General features: G+C 35.0%; 1 protein-coding gene across 1 annotated transcript; it reads right to left on the reverse strand.

The window, feature by feature from the left end:
• Window positions 1-272: 272 nt before the first annotated feature.
• LOC108214131 (uncharacterized) lies at window positions 273-17,208 on the reverse strand. The gene is made up of 25 exons (XM_017385935.2): window positions 17,029-17,208; window positions 16,777-16,935; window positions 16,549-16,658; window positions 16,053-16,218; window positions 14,684-14,784; window positions 14,527-14,599; window positions 14,266-14,401; window positions 12,290-12,450; window positions 11,168-11,292; window positions 10,995-11,094; window positions 10,822-10,918; window positions 9,083-9,134; window positions 8,110-8,211; window positions 7,876-8,022; window positions 7,613-7,775; window positions 7,251-7,493; window positions 6,994-7,157; window positions 6,126-6,254; window positions 5,888-6,005; window positions 5,545-5,740; window positions 5,321-5,432; window positions 5,076-5,230; window positions 2,372-3,851; window positions 2,087-2,281; window positions 273-1,134 (listed from the first exon to the last, which is right to left on the reverse strand). The coding sequence occupies exons 2-25, from the start codon at window positions 16,907-16,909 to the stop codon at window positions 661-663; spliced, it is 4,932 nt and encodes a 1,643-aa protein (XP_017241424.1). The 5' UTR covers window positions 16,910-16,935; window positions 17,029-17,208; the 3' UTR covers window positions 273-660.
• Between the last annotated feature and the right edge of the window lie 1,625 nt (window positions 17,209-18,833).

Below are 18,833 nucleotides of genomic sequence, written 5' to 3' on the forward strand. Positions count from 1 at the left end.
TTATTTTAACGAAAATAATGATTTATTTTGGAATTTCTTTACATTTACATATTAATTTTTAATATTAAGTATTTAATAGGTGCTTAACAATCCTTATTTGCAGAAATAATTCACTTATTTCTTAAAAAAAAAATACACATTTACGTTATTTTTTCAGAAATAAGTGACATTTGGGGGGTTAGTCAAACCGGCCATTTTCAGTCATAATCCGTAAAAGTAAACATACTAGCAGCATAGATATCTGTAGAAAGAGGAATATAATGCAACCAACAAGAAGAAAACTAGCAACGTGTAAATTTTAATTGTTTAGCACACCATATCAATATCACAAGTGCAAATGGATACTGTCATAGAACTCTAACTAACTAGAGGGACTGTTTACTCGAGCAATTAAACCAGTACAATAAGATGGGCTATAAAAGAAAAGGAGGACAAAAAACACCTATAACTTATTCACAAAATCAAATACATACGACTATTGTACATGAAAATAACATGATACACCAATGCTATTTCACTACTGGAATGGTCTTCCGTTGTGTAGATTTTAAGGCAGCACAGACAGTAGGGATACAGGATGGATTTGTACGAACTTGACCGCCGATTGATCTCATTAGGCAGTGCCTAAAATGGCATATAATCTATTTACGTTCTCACAACTTAACCAAATGGATTTGGTTGAGCAGAACCTGTGAGGGCATCTGACCTTTTAATGCTTCCCATGCCACAGATGATACAGCCAGGTGAAGAAAGTGCTGAAAACTTGGACCCGCAGAGATCACAAACATCGTAGCCAATAGTTGAAAGGCGACTTAGCGTAGCAGCACAAAATTGTGAGGGATCTTCTAATGGATCAATGGACTTGTTGGTCAGCCCCCTCTGTACACACATGTCAATAAGGCTTCTCAACTCATCTTGTTTGCCAGGAGGAGCTTTAGATAAGAGGAGCTCAAGCATTTGCTTAGCATAAGCGAAATTCTGCACGTCCATATTTCTTTTAATAGCAGTGCGGATGCAGTTTATTCTATGTTTTGCAAGAAGAGGTAATGAACCCAGGTGACGAGACAATCTTGCCATTTCATCCTTAGCACTGAGGGCACTAGGACCTTGGACCTTCTGCAATCGCCCAATTTCCTGTTTCCAGATTTAGTGATTAGCAATAGGCAATGTCTGATGTGGAAAGTATTTGACCATAAATTCAAACTTCCTATGTCATTATCTATGGTGAAAACCTGCAAGCTTTAACAATGGTGCTACTATTGTTATATTCAACATTCCAACAAAATAATTCTTCAGTATATCCTTTGAATATTCTAAGCTACCATGAAAACTACTAATTTTTCAATTAAATGCGTCAACTTTTTCTCTTTCTAAGCAATTGTTTTTAAGCGGTCAATGTAGCTGATAGCTATGGCAAGGTAGCTATTCCACTTTGCAACCTGAACTCAAGTCAATATACACTTTATTAAACTCAAGACTTCTGCCGGTTACAACTACATGTCAAAACTTGAGGGCACTTGCCTGCCCATTATCCAGTAAACATAATTAGCACCATTTGGTACTCCGAGCCCATTTTTCAATTATAACGATTTCATACCACTTGTAAGTCTAATATTCAAAGCCAAAATCTTCTATGTTTTCTTAATAAAATATAGACCAGCGGTGCAATATGCAATATGCACGAAATGTTGGCTACTAGTTGCAAGTTGCAACCGTCAGAAACTTATGGAAGGTAAAGTGCAAGTTGGCCCAAGTCTAGAGATGTAATATGCAACTAGCTTTACAAATCATATATACCCAGCGACCAAAGGGCTTGACAGTGAGAGAGAGAAAAATTAGTTTGTGAGCAGAAACTTGACAACTCCCAATTTTCAAATTTCAAATCCCAGATTTATCCTATACTATTTAGAGCAGGATGCAGCCGACGAGTTTTACCTGACAATTTTCTAACACCGGTTCAATTTTCTTCTCTATTTGTGTCAAAACTATGAATCAACTTTGAGGAAACAATCTTCCAAATTAAAGTAAACATGAGGACAAGTAACAAAAAATCTCAAAATACCCAAGTTCTTAGGAACAACAATACCTGAAGAAGAGTAACTGCAACCTTGTACTGGGCACAAATGGTGGCTTGTGCCTTAATGTCAGCTCCACGAGATTGATCCTTTGCCAGTGCAAGAAAACCTTCATCAAAGCAGGATAAAGCATCTGACAGTTGATTTTGCTCAAGATGTACCAGTCCAGTCTTGAAACAAAATGAAGCAGCTGCCCCGCGAGGAACCTGAGAAAGCAAAACAACATGGCAAAAAATTCAAGCTTGAAGCTTAAAAGGATATAGTACCAGTCCACACAGTAAAGAAATTACACTTACCTGACCAGGACGCACAGATTTCGGTGACGGTGGAGCTGCAGAAGGTTTGCCTGAATTTGAAGAATTCGGCCCTTCAAGAGAACTAAGGTCAAGGGGTTGACTGGAGATTGGCCGTTGAGCCTGAACCTGCTGCAAACCAGAAGTTTGTCCCATATGTTGTGGTATCTGAGCCTGAAATTGTTGCATGCCAGAAGGTTGTCCCGCAGATTGTGGTGGAATGCCACCATCTGGAAGCCCAAAGGACATAGTAGGGTATTGAGTGGCTTGTGAAAGACCACCATGTGATGGACCAGCATCAGAAACCGATGCATTACTCTGGTTTGGCACAACCTTATTGTTATCATACCCTTGAGAATTTTGATCCATTCTTGATAGGAAAGTACCAGGAGGAGGCAGTGATGCAGCAACCTGGAGGGATGGTATTGTATTCTGGAAAAAATCCTCGGGGATGGGCCCAGCTGCAACTCCGGGTCCCTTAAGCATGGGAACACTCTGTCCTACAGGTGCAGCCTGTGTCAACGAGTCTGTTCCAAATGGATCGGTTGGTGCAGAAACTGAAGGAATTGATGACGTTCCGACATTAGAGGGAACAGCTTGAGGATTTAAAAGACTAAAATCTGGTTGTGGACCAGTTAAAGACTTGGTCCTCACCGGTGGACCCAATGCGTCACCAAGTTTAAACTGTTTTGTGGCTTCTTTTATCTTATCCACATCAACAGTAGCAGAAGAAACAGGTTTCTCTCTGATTCTTATCCGCAGCTTTTTAGATTTGGATGTACTGTCCTCGTCGCTGCTGCTACCATCACCAGCAGTACCATAGAGTGACTTTTTAAATTCTTCCTCGGCTTTGGCCTGTTCATCAACAACAGAGGTTGAACTTGAAGACTGGGTAAGGGTTTCTAAGCCCATCAATGACTCGGCCTTGGAATCACCAACAGGCAACCCACTAGTCTTATTAGCTGTGGAAGAAACTGCTGAATTTTGTAGTCCATTTGCTCTAATTTCAGTGCCTTCTGGCTTAAGTACTTTAACAAGGCTATCTTCCCTTACCTCAATAATATTACCCCTGCCTTTAATCAACCCAAGGTAAACTCCAATATGGTCAGTCACAATGGAAGGGATGCTTCCATCGTCAGTTCTCATGTATGGTGTCACCTCAGCTGCCAACTCCCACTGTGGTATGTCTTTGAGATTGAAGGGCGTCTTGATCTCCCAATTCCCTCCACCCCATTCAGGTCCTTTAGGAACCATGCTTTCGGCAGCAAAGTTCGCAAAAATGCCTTGAGTCCATCCAGTAGACCGAACTCTTAGTATCCTTTCACAGTATCGCCTCAACACTGAGTCGGTGCCCTCTTCTTCCAATTTTTGAGCAAGACGACGCATGGCACTAGGATTTAGGTGGCAGATAAATAGGTCTAGCATGCTCTCAAAGTCACCAATAACTTCAAATGTTTCTTTTGCACTGTCAAACTGACCATACCTGCACATGAAATAATTATGTACCAAATCATAGCCATGGAAGCACAACCAATCATAAAAAGCATGCTTATTAATAACAAAGAGGCATGCTTTTCCAGTTTCCACCAACGAAAATTAACAGCGAATGCATGGTTTACATAGCACCAAGGTTTAACGAAAATGTTAACATCAGAATGGCAATCTATGCTTTTTAAAGTCAGTCAGTAGAAGGCATTCTGATAAGAAGAACCTACTAAAACTGATGCTTGGACAAACATATATTTATATGTAAACTCAGCTATAAATGACATCACCACTCACCAGGTCTGTTTACCTTAGTTTATAAGAATGCATTACAATCTATAAACATTGCATCAGTTACACATGTAAAATGTGGCATTTCGTCACACAATAATAGACAGAGATAAATAATCACAATCACATATGAGATCCTGTAAGTTGCTTCATGTATTAAATTAAGATTTTTGTTAAGCAGGTGACTGGCAGGGAAGTAGCCAGGAAAGAATGGGTAGGTGACGTTCTTATTTAAATATAAATACAAAAGAAATTATTAACTCCTTCCACTTATATATGAACCGACCGACAATCCTAGGAACATTATAAATCTACCTAATAATGGTATATACTTTCATAGAAATACGGGCTATATAATATCATACAAATTCAAAAAAGATATTGAATACCTAATCTATGACGATTTGTAAACATACTAAAAGGTTGGTCAGTCATATAATTTTACTATAACTACCTTGAGTTCATATTAATTCAAACAGAAGGGATTCCTTACAAAATAAACGTAACTAGTATATCTATATCTACATCTATATATATACACATATCTATATATCTATATATATATATATATATATATATATATATATATATATATATATATATATATATATAGATATAGATATATACCGAGCTTTTTGTCGGGCTAGATCCCTATATAGAGTGTAAACAGCAAAGACATGACATAAGATTAAGAACTATCATGTAACCTATACAGACTATGGAGGTATAACAGCCAAAGCAGAAGAATTGGAAATTTTTGTTTAAAATGCACATATCAGTCTTTTCTGTTGTTTAAAATGCACATAAGAACCTAATATTAAACATATGAAAAAAAAGGGATTCTCATGCTCAAGTTAGAAAAGAAATATAAATCTGTATAGCTATGTAACTTCGGCTAAATTTGGATAAGTTGTGTTAGTTAGAAGCATACTTGATACATGCATATCCAAGCTGGCGAAATCGGTGGAACAAATGAGAGGTTGGAGGGCATTGTGGATAATCTCTTGAACGAAGAAACTCGTCCTTCAGAACAGACAACGCAGTAGAAAAACGACGAGCTTTGATTGCATAAGTTCCCCGCAACACCTGAGTTAAGTCGAAACTCATTATATACAAAACTAGGAATTGTTCGACAGCTAGTAAATTTTTTAACAAACCACATCTAGGAGAACTCACTTGTGTGAACTGTGGACCTGATTGTGATAATGACACAGCCAGATCTCCACACACAGGAGAGCCAGTAGCAAGAATATCAAGAGATCTCGGTGTTATGCGCAAGCTGTCAAACCTTTAAAATGAGAAAATAGTTGTGCTGTCAGATGTCAAAATTGCAAGATAGACAGGAGGTCGAATAGTATATTAATCAGATCCTGCACAAATTAAAGCATTGAAAGGAAAACCTTGATGTTATTTGGTATAATGTTTCTGAAAGGTCAAGCTTCTGTTCAAAATATTGTTGCATTGTTGCAAAACCAATAAGAAGAGGTTCAAGAAGCCCAACAAGGCAATTTTTTATCTCAATTCCCTTTTTCTGTCGAGGACTTGCTTCTGTTGGGTTGGCAAGCAACAATCGATCATTCAAAGCTCCTACAAGAACTGCAAGCAAGAAATTTTACCATAATGACATAAAAGACGGAAGGGACAGTCACCAAAACATAAGCCAAAGAACAACATCAACAAAAGTAATAGCAGCCTCAAACACAACAAAAACCTTCACATCAGAAGCAAATAGAAGATATACACCTGCATTTGGCATGCTAGTCGAAAGGATTGTTCTCACTTTTCCATCCCACCCAAGCACACTGACAGCAGTCGCAGTAGAAAACAGAAGTGCAGGACCCACCCAGAGAAGAGATCTAAAGTGGAAAATAGTTAAGGAGTCCCAATAGTAATGATGAACTAATTACTGATGATGCAAAATTATTCAAAATAGCTGACTCTGTAAAAGAAACGCAACAGAAACAGCTGCATTTAAGGATATTGAAGGAAGCCCTTTATCAAATTTTGTAGAGCTTTTAGACAGCACATCTAGGTCTGCGGAAATAATAAGCACCCTTTGTGTAGTTAGTACTCCTGCAACGGATCCCCTGAGAGTTTCTTGCCACTGAATCTGAAAGAAGATCGATAGAATACTTAGTGGGTGTTTGGCCCCCCTTTTAAGCCGGACTTCTCGACTTATAAGTTAGGAGCACTTATTCGTACCGTTTGTGTAAGAAGTCAAGAAGCACTTAAAAAAAGTTAGGAATGCTAGCTTTTGTTTCAGGGCTTCTACTTATTTCCCAAACACTTTAATCACTTATAAGTCTTATCTTGCTTCTAACTTCTACTCCACTTATTTATTTTAAGCAAGAAGCACTTATTTCTACTAATACTAAAAATAAATGTAAGCAAGGAAAATAAAGTTTGACATTATGCCCAAGTAGTAAAGAACAGGCATTTTCCCCCAACCCCCAACCACTCCCATGTATGGATATTGAAAAAACAAAGAATCCAAACGGAGGAGGAATTATAACAATAACGGTAAGCCGTAAGCGACCCCTAGCTCCCAAGATCCTCAACAATTGTCTTACATGCCTTTTCAATCCTCTGCTGATGAGCAGCATAACTTATGACAATGGTAAAATACTGCTAGTAGTGCTCTTGAAGCTTTAGTTAGTGTATTACTACTTTATCCTCAAGTAGGGTTTCCGCCTCTTTATAAAGGTGGCAGCCCCTCTTTGTAATACACACAACAAATATAGCTGACATATATACGTTTTTTAGCTTCCACTTTCTCTTTTTCTCTATAAATTAACTGTTTACATCTCTTTATAGTATGCATACTACACCAACTATTAAGAAATACTTACCTGAAGTACAATCTCATTTGGTTTCAACTTGATTGACTTCTTCCCTTCTGCTCTTGTAGATGAAAACTGGTCCTCATTGCCATCAGAAGTAGAAAGGTGGTATCCTTGGACAAGCTTCGACATACCTATCTTGTGCCCATGAGTAGCATAAATAATGGTTGATTCTAGAATACAAGAAAAGAACAGGTCCGTGTTATTCAAAGTATTGACACATAATATACAAACATCAATCAGACAGTTATAGTATTCTCAAGCACCTATCGGAGTGGAAAAGATACGATCAACTTCAGTATCAAACATAAACGGAATCGGGCCTTTCACCGATCCAGTATCTGTATCATCCTCAATTACTGCAGTAGGGTTTTCAATGGCTAATTCGTTCTTTTTAGCAACATCTACTGAAGCCCCTCCAGGCAAAACATATAATGCGACTCCAGTCTTATCCTCATCAAGTATCACAAACTGATTATCATTAGGGCCAATGAAAGCAGCATCTTGACCTACAGAAATAGTGACAATGAACATCTTAATTTCTTTGAATTTGTACTTGCAATCATAACAGAGCTTTCTGGAAGCCCAAAGTTTAAAATGCATAAATATACATGAAGATGGGAAGAACCTTTAATAGTGCTAATTTTACTGTTAGCCAACTGTGAATCAGTATTTTCCCAGTAGAGCGCCACTTCATTGGTAGTGCCATTAAACTCATGTACCACAAGGAATAAGTGCTGCTTTCTACTGTACAAAATGTATTTCGGATGAAATTCAATATTTCCAGGAATCTGAAAATGAACGACAGATTTTCCTTAATAAACTTAATTATAAAAATTATAAATATAGCGTCGAGTATAGAATTTTCTATGGACATAAGATCAGCCCTACCGATGTGTATAGCTTTTTGTAAATAGTTTCAGCTCCAGTGGTTAAGTTATAGGCCATAAGGTTTACACCTTCGACATAAAAAGCCCTGACAGGATAATGAAGAACTCTGTTTGGTTTGTTGAAGAAATTGAGCTCCAAATGTAATGGCTGTGAGAGGATACTAAGTTAATCAGAAACAATTCAATGTTATCAGAACATAAAATTCACTAAGATTTTAAAATCATCTAGATTTACCTGGCAAACAGGAACATCTTTTAGCAGATATTTAGTATCTACTACACTGATGAGAGGCAACCGAGATATAGGTGCACTTTTGGCATGCCCTTCCATAAAATGCTGCAACAATCAGTTTAAAAGATGGTAGTTAAAACTAAAGACAGAAATACAGGGGCAAGAAAAGAGACCACTTGCAAGAAGCATATATAAACAACCACATACATATACAACGTTAAATTTCAGAAGATGTAAAGAATCTAACACTTTATCCGTGTGATCTAATTCTGATTAAGGACGTCTCTTTTACATCATTAGTTGATTGACATATAAGCTAATCAGCGTTTTTGTATTACATGCATAAAAAAATCCAGTTCATACAAATTCAGAAGTTGGTAGCCCCTGCTTTTATTTATTCTAAGATTAACAACTTTATCCTACTGTTCACTCGATTTTTCATAGGACTGATATATACTGTTCTGCTCAACCATATATTCTGCGAGTGGTGACGAAATTATAAAATAAAATTATTATCCTTCACAAAGGTTGTCCCTTTTAAAAGTAGAACAAGATTCTAGTCCAGATTAACTGAATGGAAAATGCCATAATTATAATTAAATGCCAATTGCTGGCGTCAGTTGCCTACATGAACTGAAACATCTGTACGACCACCAGACAGTTACATTCATGTTACATCACTCTGAATCTATGATTTCAGCCGCCTTAGCAGTGTCAGACACTTAAAGTTTCAGAGACAAAACATTCCATAGGAGTTATTGGTAACTTGACAACATTGTGGACACTTTGACCAACTCAAAAGACAGATATGAGATGAACTTTAAACTTAAGATGCAAAGAAGAAAAACTTTAAAAAAAAAAAAAAAAGGAGAAGAAAGTGAATCTAGTAAGAGTAATTGCAGTATGCAGATCTGTGTATCAATAAACTAGGGAGTATCAGCTATCAAGTAATCAAATTAATACAAAAGTAGCATACACTGTACAAAAAAGCCTTCCTTGCTATGTCAGAGATTGTAAGCTGGTTGTGGCTGAAAAAAGAGAAGAAACTATTTAAGTGATATATTTCATTATCACATTCCCGATTAAAAAAACTAATTTAGCGTATTAACAACTAACGAGAGAGATAATAGTATTGTAACAGGTTCTCCACAAGTATCAGGAAATTTGTAGTTGACTTTTGACTAATTACTGCACGAAACATAAATGCTCCATGCTGTATCTTTGAGTTTGATAGAATTTGTAACTATTATCATCAGCACGTCCTTAGAATCATGTAATAAGAAATCGATATACAAATTCATTAGCTAAACTATATCTGATCAAGTAAACCAAACTTAAAGCCTAAAGCTAAAATGTAATCAAGAAACCCAGATAAAAAAATAAGTAATACTCACGTTTCATGAAGTAAAAAAAGGATAGAAATAGTAGCACGAATCAAAGATATTTAAATTAAACCAAAGGTTCCAAATTCTATCGGATAATCTAGCTGGAAGCTTCGGCCCTCATTTGCTCCTAAAGCTCCTCTATTCTTGTTCTATCACAGTTTCTTTCCAAGAATGCTCCTTATCTGTATCACAACTTGCTCATTATATCATGCTCTTGTAATATCACATATTACATGATATATTTGCATCCACTCATCCGGTACATCTAATAAATCACCATCATCGCTTTTAAAAGCCTCTTAATCATTTATAAAACTTTTGAGCTTGGAATTGTAAAAGTAAAAGAAAAGGCCAGATCCAAAACTTTTCCTTAACATCAGGGAAAAACTTAAATTGTTGGCCCAGATTTTTGCTTCTTTTTCTTTTTTGGGCTAAATAATGACCTGGGTTTTTGACTTTTTTATTACGTTTCCCACACTTTCACCAAAGTTCTGGATCAGCATTCTGTTTTAACTCTCCAGCAATATGGGTACCAACAGAACTCCTTACAATATTTAGACAATATCTTACATTTTACCAGATAATGAATCAGACATTTTACCAGATAATGGATCAGATAGTTGAACCATGCAAAATAAGATAGTAAAATTCCAAAACGAATCAAGCCAAGAATAACTGATTTTTTGAAGTGCCACTGCTGAAAAAACACATTCATATTAAATGTCCAAAAAGCTATATCTGTATGTAAAATTTATCTTGTCCTCTAAAAATGATTTATATTTCTAATTTACACAAGTTTTGAGAATTCATATTATTTAAAATGATTGCATGCTGAAATTAGAAAGTTTACCAGATTATTCAAATCAGTGAATATAGTGCCAGTGCAAAGTCTTATTTCCACCAAATAGGATCCTAAACAACCATTTTATAGATTTATAATACACATAATACAGCTAGCGACGAAAGTACATACCACCCTGTAACAAATGGTGAATAAAACTCAACATCATTTAAGAGAAAACGACTGAAAAGTCATAAAAGATCCGGAGGTTTGTACTCCTAACATGATTTGGAATTAGTGGAAAAAAAGAACACATTATGCTTATAAGTAATTTGCTTGCTAGTTAAATACTAAATTTCATTTCTTTATCCCTCTAACTGATTTGCCTTCATAGTATTGTGTTCTTTGTATGTGTGATTTAACACTTGGTCAACCTTGGTAAAACAAACTACAGTCGAATAATGTGTCCATATTAAAAAAAGAAGACAAAAGAATGTTGTGGAAATACATGCAGTGTGCTGTCAGCAAATATATAAGTCAGCAACTCACCCTTTTAGGTGATGCTCTTGCATTTGTGCTTGAAGATGGTGATCAGCTAGGATTCCTGATGATCCCAGGGATGAGAGTTTTTCCTTCAAAACAGAAGCTGTAGAGGACCTTAAAGTTAGCTCAGTAAAAAAGATTATTAAAAGGTAGTTGAATAGAATAGGAACCGGAATCACCTGAAGATCCCCTTGCACTTTGCAAAACAGCAAATAGTTGTTTCCTTCCTTCCCTTGTATATGCAGCACGATTTTTCCAATTTTCACTGCCTGCCAGATTCTGTTCTAACACAGTCAGTCTTCATTACTCATTACACTATTCGATATATAAAATGTATTCTGCTGCACTTAACTGCAAACAGCAACGTTGCTAGATTCAGTTTTGGATGAACTTCAAATGCTTTAATTCGCGGCAAGGGATATACAGCTTCTCCCCCTTGCTGAGATAGAATGCGAGGGATGTCAAGAGACTCGATCGCTGTGGAACAAGAAAGCAACAAACATATGAGTGCATCTGTAACATATTTATGTGACTATGAAAGCAACAACTTGCAAAATTATTTTCAATTGTACCATGAACCAAATTTGTGCTTCTATATATTGCCTGTCACATATTTTTTTAATAATATCTACTAGTTTCAACCGTTCAGTAAAAAACTTTGCATGCATATCAAAATTCATAAAGGCATTGCATATGGACAGTAATTAAAACATGCGAAAGTGTTTCAAATTGGTGCCCTGAACAATTTCCCATGTCCAAGCATAAATTACTCAATGAAATTCAAGTCACATACACAATAGTCACAATCTAAACTATACAATACATAATAGGTTACGAGACTTGTATTTACTATTTTCAATCCTACAATACATTGAAATCTGCAGGACACGTTGGGAGGACTAGATGCCAAGACTGATATTAACCACGTTGATATATTACAGACAACATCATTTTTTATATTTACAAAGAATCTGCATTGAATTCAAAGGTAACAAATTTGAAATAAAATTCATCTTGAAATTTGTAAACGTTTGATGTGCTGAGGTATTAAAGTGTATATATATCAAAAACAATTCACAGAATTCTTTCAAAAACAATTTGGAACCAAATTCATCTTGACTTTTTTGCACGTATGGTTAGGAGTTTTGACCTCATAGTTAATTATATTTTTATAAATCTTTTTTTTCTTTAGTGAATAAAAGTATTAGTTTGACACAAAAAGAAAATTTCAAAATTAATTGTTTTAACTATGTATGGTCAGGACTCCTAAAAGTACGTGCAAAAAAAAGTCAAAGGGACTAGCATATCCAAACAGAGGGAGCAATTCACTTGCAAGTGAGGGTTATAAGTAAGATGCAGATAATGTTAAAGCATGACAAGCTGGATCTTGTTAGATTAATGGATTATGGATTCACTTCAACTTAAATCTAATACAGTAATTATGAAGTAATGCTCGAAGCACATGAAAACTTACCAGCAGGCTCAAAAAAGTTTGCTTGTGTTGGAGGTCTATTAGGGTTCAGAATAACTCGTGTTTTCCACATTTGAAGAGTTCCATCTTTAGATAATGTGACGAGTACACGCAAAGTTGGAAGCCAAGCAACTGAGGTTAATGGTTGAGAACCCACCTGCGTACTGAAATTTAAAGCAGATTCAGAGGTTAAGACTGCAAAACTACGAGAGAGGCCCATGGTAAGCAGCATCATAAAGCTTTAGAAAAGATATACAGTAATCACTCCCAGCATACAAACCAAAATGTACATCGTAACTTCCATCATCTAGAAGGATCATAACTTCCATTAAGTTATAATCCTTCTGGAGTCCTGGACTTGCATATTTCTCATCGTCTATGCCTCTTTTTATCAGCTGAGCACGATAAGGTAGGGGTAGGAATTAATCATATTAGTTACATATAGTTGTTCTAGATTTTAAATTATATCTAAATTACAGGCGTACTTGTAATAAAGTAGTTGTATTCTAAGTATTCTGTGTTAAAATATTCTAAAATTCTGTTCAGATTTATAATACAGTAATAGTCATGAGATGAGGAATCTGAACAAATATTAGGATCAGTTTTTGTCAACCACAAGGAGTTGCAAATATCCACTATTAATTAGATTTGATATATTATTATGAATTGTTGAAATTTGATCAAACTATGGATTTATTTGTGTTTCTGCTGATTCTTTGTGGAGGTAATGCTATCCCTTGTTTTCAACCCTTAATCTTTACAAGCATCACATTAACTAGTATACACTCTATAGATATCCATAAACCTTATGGTATCAGGACTTAATTGGATCCAATTAATTATTTGTGAATATGGGAATACCAGGATTCCAATTTAACAAATACTATTCTAAGATCTGATAGCAGAAAGCGCAGGCTCATAGTACCTCGTGTTTAGTGATTAAATAAAAATCAACGAATTGGATATGAATACTCAGAACATTCTTTAACTTTGCTACCATCTTTTCTCTTAAATTTGAAAGTAGAGAAGCGTCACGCCGACCCACACAATTAGTAATATCAAGTATAATATGATGTATTGTGAATATATATACATTGAATATACCAGCTTTTACCAAGGTATGTTTTACTGTTTTTATAAGTTACATATTTTTTGAAAAAATGAGCATGGAGAGTTGGACATTGAACTAATGGGGACCCAAGTTGCAGCTCCAGGATGTGACTAACTAAGATCTTGATAAATGTTGTCAAGATATCTACTTTTGTTTTGTCTCAGAAAATTACGTTAGTATTTAGAAATAGTAGATAACCGAGAAATTTAGTGAAAGTTATTGGAAGTTCAGAGGACCCTATCTATAACACACGAGATATTACAAATATATTTCTGCTAATCTGATTATACTCGAGTAATTTAGAAATATATTGAGACAAACAAATAACTGATGCATTAAAATTTTAGAACTACAAGTCTACAACTGATTTTCTTCTCTAAGCATACTAAATTCCGATAGCAGAGATGGCATGCAAATGGAAATGTGATTTCAAATTAATGCATACTTACTCATTTAATGTTAAGTAAACCTAACATGTGTCTTCCACTTATAAGTAGGGTCAGATAGAGTGAGATGTGCAGACCTTGCTGCCACTGCTAGGAGTAAAGAGGATGATTTATAACGCCAGCCACTCAAGGCTACTTACAAAAAGATTTAAAAGATAATAAAATTCTTGAAAAAGTTTCAAAATATGCAAGTTTTTCCACTATTTTAAGGAGCTAGTCCGAAATGGAACACTTTTTGAGCAAGTAACACAAGAGCAAGTCCAATGAAATGCTACAAGCGGCTGCACTGCCATGATATTGAACTAAATGCATAAAATGATCACTCCAATGCAATGCATTACTGAAATTACATATACGGGATATGTAAATCAGGTCAAACTAGTATCAAAACATATGTAATAAAGATTTGTGGCAGTACATACATGCCAATCATTATAGGTCTCTCGGTTGAAACATCCCATGCTAGAAGCGTACCCCTTCTATCACCAACGAAAACCCATTCCAATGTTGGATGGAAAGCAAAAGCACCAGCCCCAAAGAGTTTAATAGTATTATCAACTGCAATAAACGAACCACATTATGTAAAAAAAAAAGAAGAAGTAACTGGAAAACTGAGTAAAAGTACTTCATATATGATAGTTACAACTACTAAAATATAATTAGAACTGCTAATCTAGTATTACGTTGTAGTGTATAAAGGACAGCATAGGTTTGGATATTGTATGCACGGATAAGGCCATCTGCATAAGCTACATACTGGCAAAAACGGGAAAGGGTAAACTGTCAGAATTAATTATTTAATATATAATTTCAAAATGAATGATTATCCAACCATATTACCAGCACGGCTAGACGAGGATGACAAGCAAGATTCACAATAGGCTTTTTCAGGTCGGTCTTTATTTTTGTTGGCGCTCTTCCCCCTTCAACAGTTCCAACAACTTCATGCAAGAGAACAGGTAAAACAAATTCAGATTCCAAACAATATATGCAGAGTTAGACATGAAGAAAAGTTGAATCATTTATTAGCAAAAATTATATATATATATATATATATATATATATATATATATAGATATATAGATATATTAGGGTCACACTCCATGGAGAACCACCTTATACAGAGTCCAATAGAAAACACCTTTATATACCCACAAAATATATGTATCGAATGCATTATTCATCAAATATCTAATTACTAAATAAATAAATAAATAAAGTTCATCATTTTTTCCTCAAAAATCATTGAAAATTGATCATAATATCCCAACTGGTTTACTGTAGAAGTAGAACTATATTTGTCCAAAGTGGATCTATAGTAGAACCACACACAAATACTCCCTCCATTCCTTTTTAAGTGTCGTATTTTGACCGGGTTTGAATTCCAAATTAAGTGTCACATTTACATTTTCAAGACAATTGCTTATGTTCTCAATACAAGTGGAGTATTCTTTTTACCTCAATACCCCTACCTTTGAAACTCTCATTGAAATTTATTCATGGTTGATGGACAAAATTGGAAAATAAAACTTACATTAATGATAGTATAACTTAATAATTGCACATCTTAATAGTTGTGCCAAGTCAAAAGATGACACTTAAAATGGAATGGAGGGAGTACACAATTAAAATACACCCTCCTCTATCTAATCTAATCCTACAAATCCCCTCTGTTTCTAATTTGATTTATCCCGTCAATCGGTGAGCTTTTTTATGAAATTTGACTTCATTGCATTTTTCTCTATCTTCCAACGATCAATTTGCATACCATATGTGCTATATTTTGACATGATTTTTTTTGGGGGGGGGGGGGGGGGGGGGGATTATTTTAGCTTCCAGTATTTATTTGAAGAAGGTTTCTGGTGGAGTATGACTAATATATATTGTCCATCTAGATCTAGATTCGAACTGTAAGCATTTCCACAAATAAACAATGCAGATTATGGTCAACCCTAATTAGCAATTAACCAACTATTATGTGCTTGGCTCAACTAATGAAGATGTTAATGGACTTGAATTTATTAGTCTACAACTTGCAAAGCTTAAAACCAACGGAGATATATAAAGTAATAAAATGAACTGGAAGTTTGAGTCCTGATGACTGATCCACCATCTTGAGAGTTTCTATGCAAATATTACTGCAACCCATGTATATATATAGAACCTATCGACAACTAATTTCGAAGAACATGTCAGAGAAAGAACAAACCTGTCACACTCATCCTACGATGGAAACCAAAAAAAGCTACCGGTAGGAGAGGAGTCAGAGCAAGATGGACTTCAGTATCAATGGATATTCGCTCCATCCTCTTTTCAGGTGAATGTAACACGCAGGTCTGCTCGGAGTCAAAGTCACATGACCGAATTGTACAATCCTAAAATTGAGATGCAACGGAACAATAAACAAGACTGAATGTAATCTAAGAAGCAAACAATAAACAGAAGAGCACTAATCGAAACTATAAATTAAGTAGCCTTTCATATCGATCATTTCCACCACTATGCGAAGGGACTAAAAAAGTGTGGATACCTCATCAAAACAAGCAAACAACAAAAATTATAAGTGTATATAACAGAGACAACTCATTGCAACTTAAACACTATACCTACGCCTACTCATCCTAGCCAGTACAATAATCGTTTAACTAATACAATTATAATACATTTACGATAGTAAACAGATAATTCAGCCCTGGAAGACTAACCTCAAGTATAGCAATGACAGTATGACCACTAGTCGGACTATACGACATACGGACCACAGCAGCACCCATGTCAATAGACGAGATCTTGCTTCCCGTGTACGCATCGAATTCTGCATTATAATCAAATCAAATAGCTCAAATTCCACATCAACAAACTCGTAAAATTTCCACAACTAATCAAATTAATAAAACTATATCAACGACACGGAAAAGACAGTTCGATATTACCGATGATATAAGTTCCGATAGCAGCAGCAACGAGAGATTGAGAGGGATGAAAAGCTGCAGCGTGAGGCTGTAACAGTTTCGTATTACGCCCGAAATGGCGAAGATCTAGATGCTGTACGGTCGTCCACTCCATCGATCTTGTTCAATTTTAGCTCGAATCTACATTTATTCAAAATCATTTAGTTTGAATTAACAATTGAGATCAAATTAACAACAAAATCAATTAATTGATTATATAATAATATTACATACCTTGAGGGAATATGATTCGACTGGAGTGTGGAGATCAGAGATTCGAGATCGGAGTATAAATCCACCGGACTAACACATGTATGTAGCGTATATTAACGGTGTATAGCAGCACAAAGACGAGGACAAACAGTTGTTGAATCCAGCCCAGGTCGCAAATAGAAATCCCAGCTTTAAAAGTTTAAGAACTTGCCTAAAAACTAGGGCTGCACATGGGCTGGGTTGGGTCGGTTTCGGCCATTCAAGCGACCCAACCCATTTAGTACGGGTTTGAAAAATTTAACCCATTAATCATAAAAAGAATTAGAAACCCAACCCTACTAATTGTATGACGGGTTGGGTTGGTTAGGGTAGGGTTGATCGGGTTGAAAATTTTGCAAGATAAGCATAATCCAAAATATGTTTTGCACCATTTTGTTGTATACAATTAGCAATAACATAGGACATTGCACCGATACAAAATATCAGGTGCTTTTAGAGTGCAGATATTCTCTTCATACTAAGGTGGACAGCTGAATCTTAATACACTACTAACTATTAAAAATCATGTTTCAGACATGATATATAATCATAAGAACTAGCAATGTGAGTCGTTTGATTTGAACTATAAAGCTTTATTTCTAATTGTTTCTGCACACTGCACTACACTCACTGCACATTCTATCATCAAATAAGTAAATATAGTTCCGTGAGCAACCAAAAATATTCTACTCCCTCCGTCTCTTATTACTTTTCCTGTTTCTCTCTAGCATGTTTGCCAATACACACTTTTGATTCTTAATATCATTAATTTTGTATGAGTATTAAATATAAAAACTTCATTGTATTAAAGTACTCGTGAATACGAATCCAACAAGATCACTCACGACTATATTTAGTCTTATAGATTAAAAGTAAATTAGTAATTAGTCTCATGTTATGAACAGTCCCGACATATCAAACGAGAAAAGAATAAAGAAACGGAGGGAGTATCAGAGTGTTAAAGATATATTTTGACCGGGTTGGGTTGGTTTAAGGTTTTTAAAAGTCATATTTCGACCCAACCCATTATAAACGGCTCAACCAAAAATCAACCCAATTAACCCACGGTTTGGAATGGGTCGGGTTAGTCGGCCTAGTTTAAGGTTGGGTTGGGTTGGTTTGAGCGGGTTGGACAACCCATGAGCAGCCCTACTAAAAACGAGATGTCAAAATTTTAAAGCATAAAAATTAACTCATTAACTCATATATTAATATTAATACATAATACAAGTTAAATTGAATTAGCATGTCAAAAATAAAAAATAATGTCCCGTATAGTAGAAATATCACACTTTAATCACGATTATATCTTATTTATAATTTCAATCAACCTGTTATATAAATTTTCTATATAGATATGAGCATTTATATAAAGTTTATACCAAATGATAATTTGGTAACTAAAATTTATTTTGACATACATAATTATAATTTAGAGAAATTAATAAAATACTCATACTTTTAAAAATATAAATAAATATTAAATCGTATTTTACTACATTATTTTCACACACACATATGTATATTTGGAAAATTATTGATATAGCACAAAGAAAACATCTGTTTATACAGAGATGTTACAAAATTTATTATCTAACTGATTTATTAAGATTAATAAATTTTGAATCTATTCATATAAAAAAATTACGATTAAACCGTATCAATCGAAATTATTTGATCGAACTTTTTTTAGTTCCAAAAATAAGGGGTTTCTCATAAAACCCAAGTCCAAAACAATTTTTTGCAAAAATATTACATTCTTTTCAAATATTTTTTTAAACAAATTT

Source organism: Daucus carota, chromosome 3 (assembly GCF_001625215.2).
Source record: "Daucus carota subsp. sativus chromosome 3, DH1 v3.0, whole genome shotgun sequence".
Classification (NCBI taxonomy): Eukaryota; Viridiplantae; Streptophyta; class Magnoliopsida; order Apiales; family Apiaceae; genus Daucus; species Daucus carota.

What these genes read in the sequence shown, in the direction of transcription:
- LOC108214131 (XM_017385935.2), bottom strand. Translation starts at nt 16,909, where the DNA reads ATGGAGTGGACGACCGTACAGCATCTAGATCTTCGCCATTTCGGGCGT. An exon ending in TATCTTTTCCACTCCGATAG is followed by an intron (nt 7,158 to 7,250) that starts GTGCTTGAGAAT and finishes CTTGTATTCTAG; the next exon opens with AATCAACCATTATTTATGCT. An exon ending in GACTAGCATGCCAAATGCAG is followed by an intron (nt 5,741 to 5,887) that starts GTGTATATCTTC and finishes TCTTGCTTGCAG; the next exon opens with TTCTTGTAGGAGCTTTGAAT.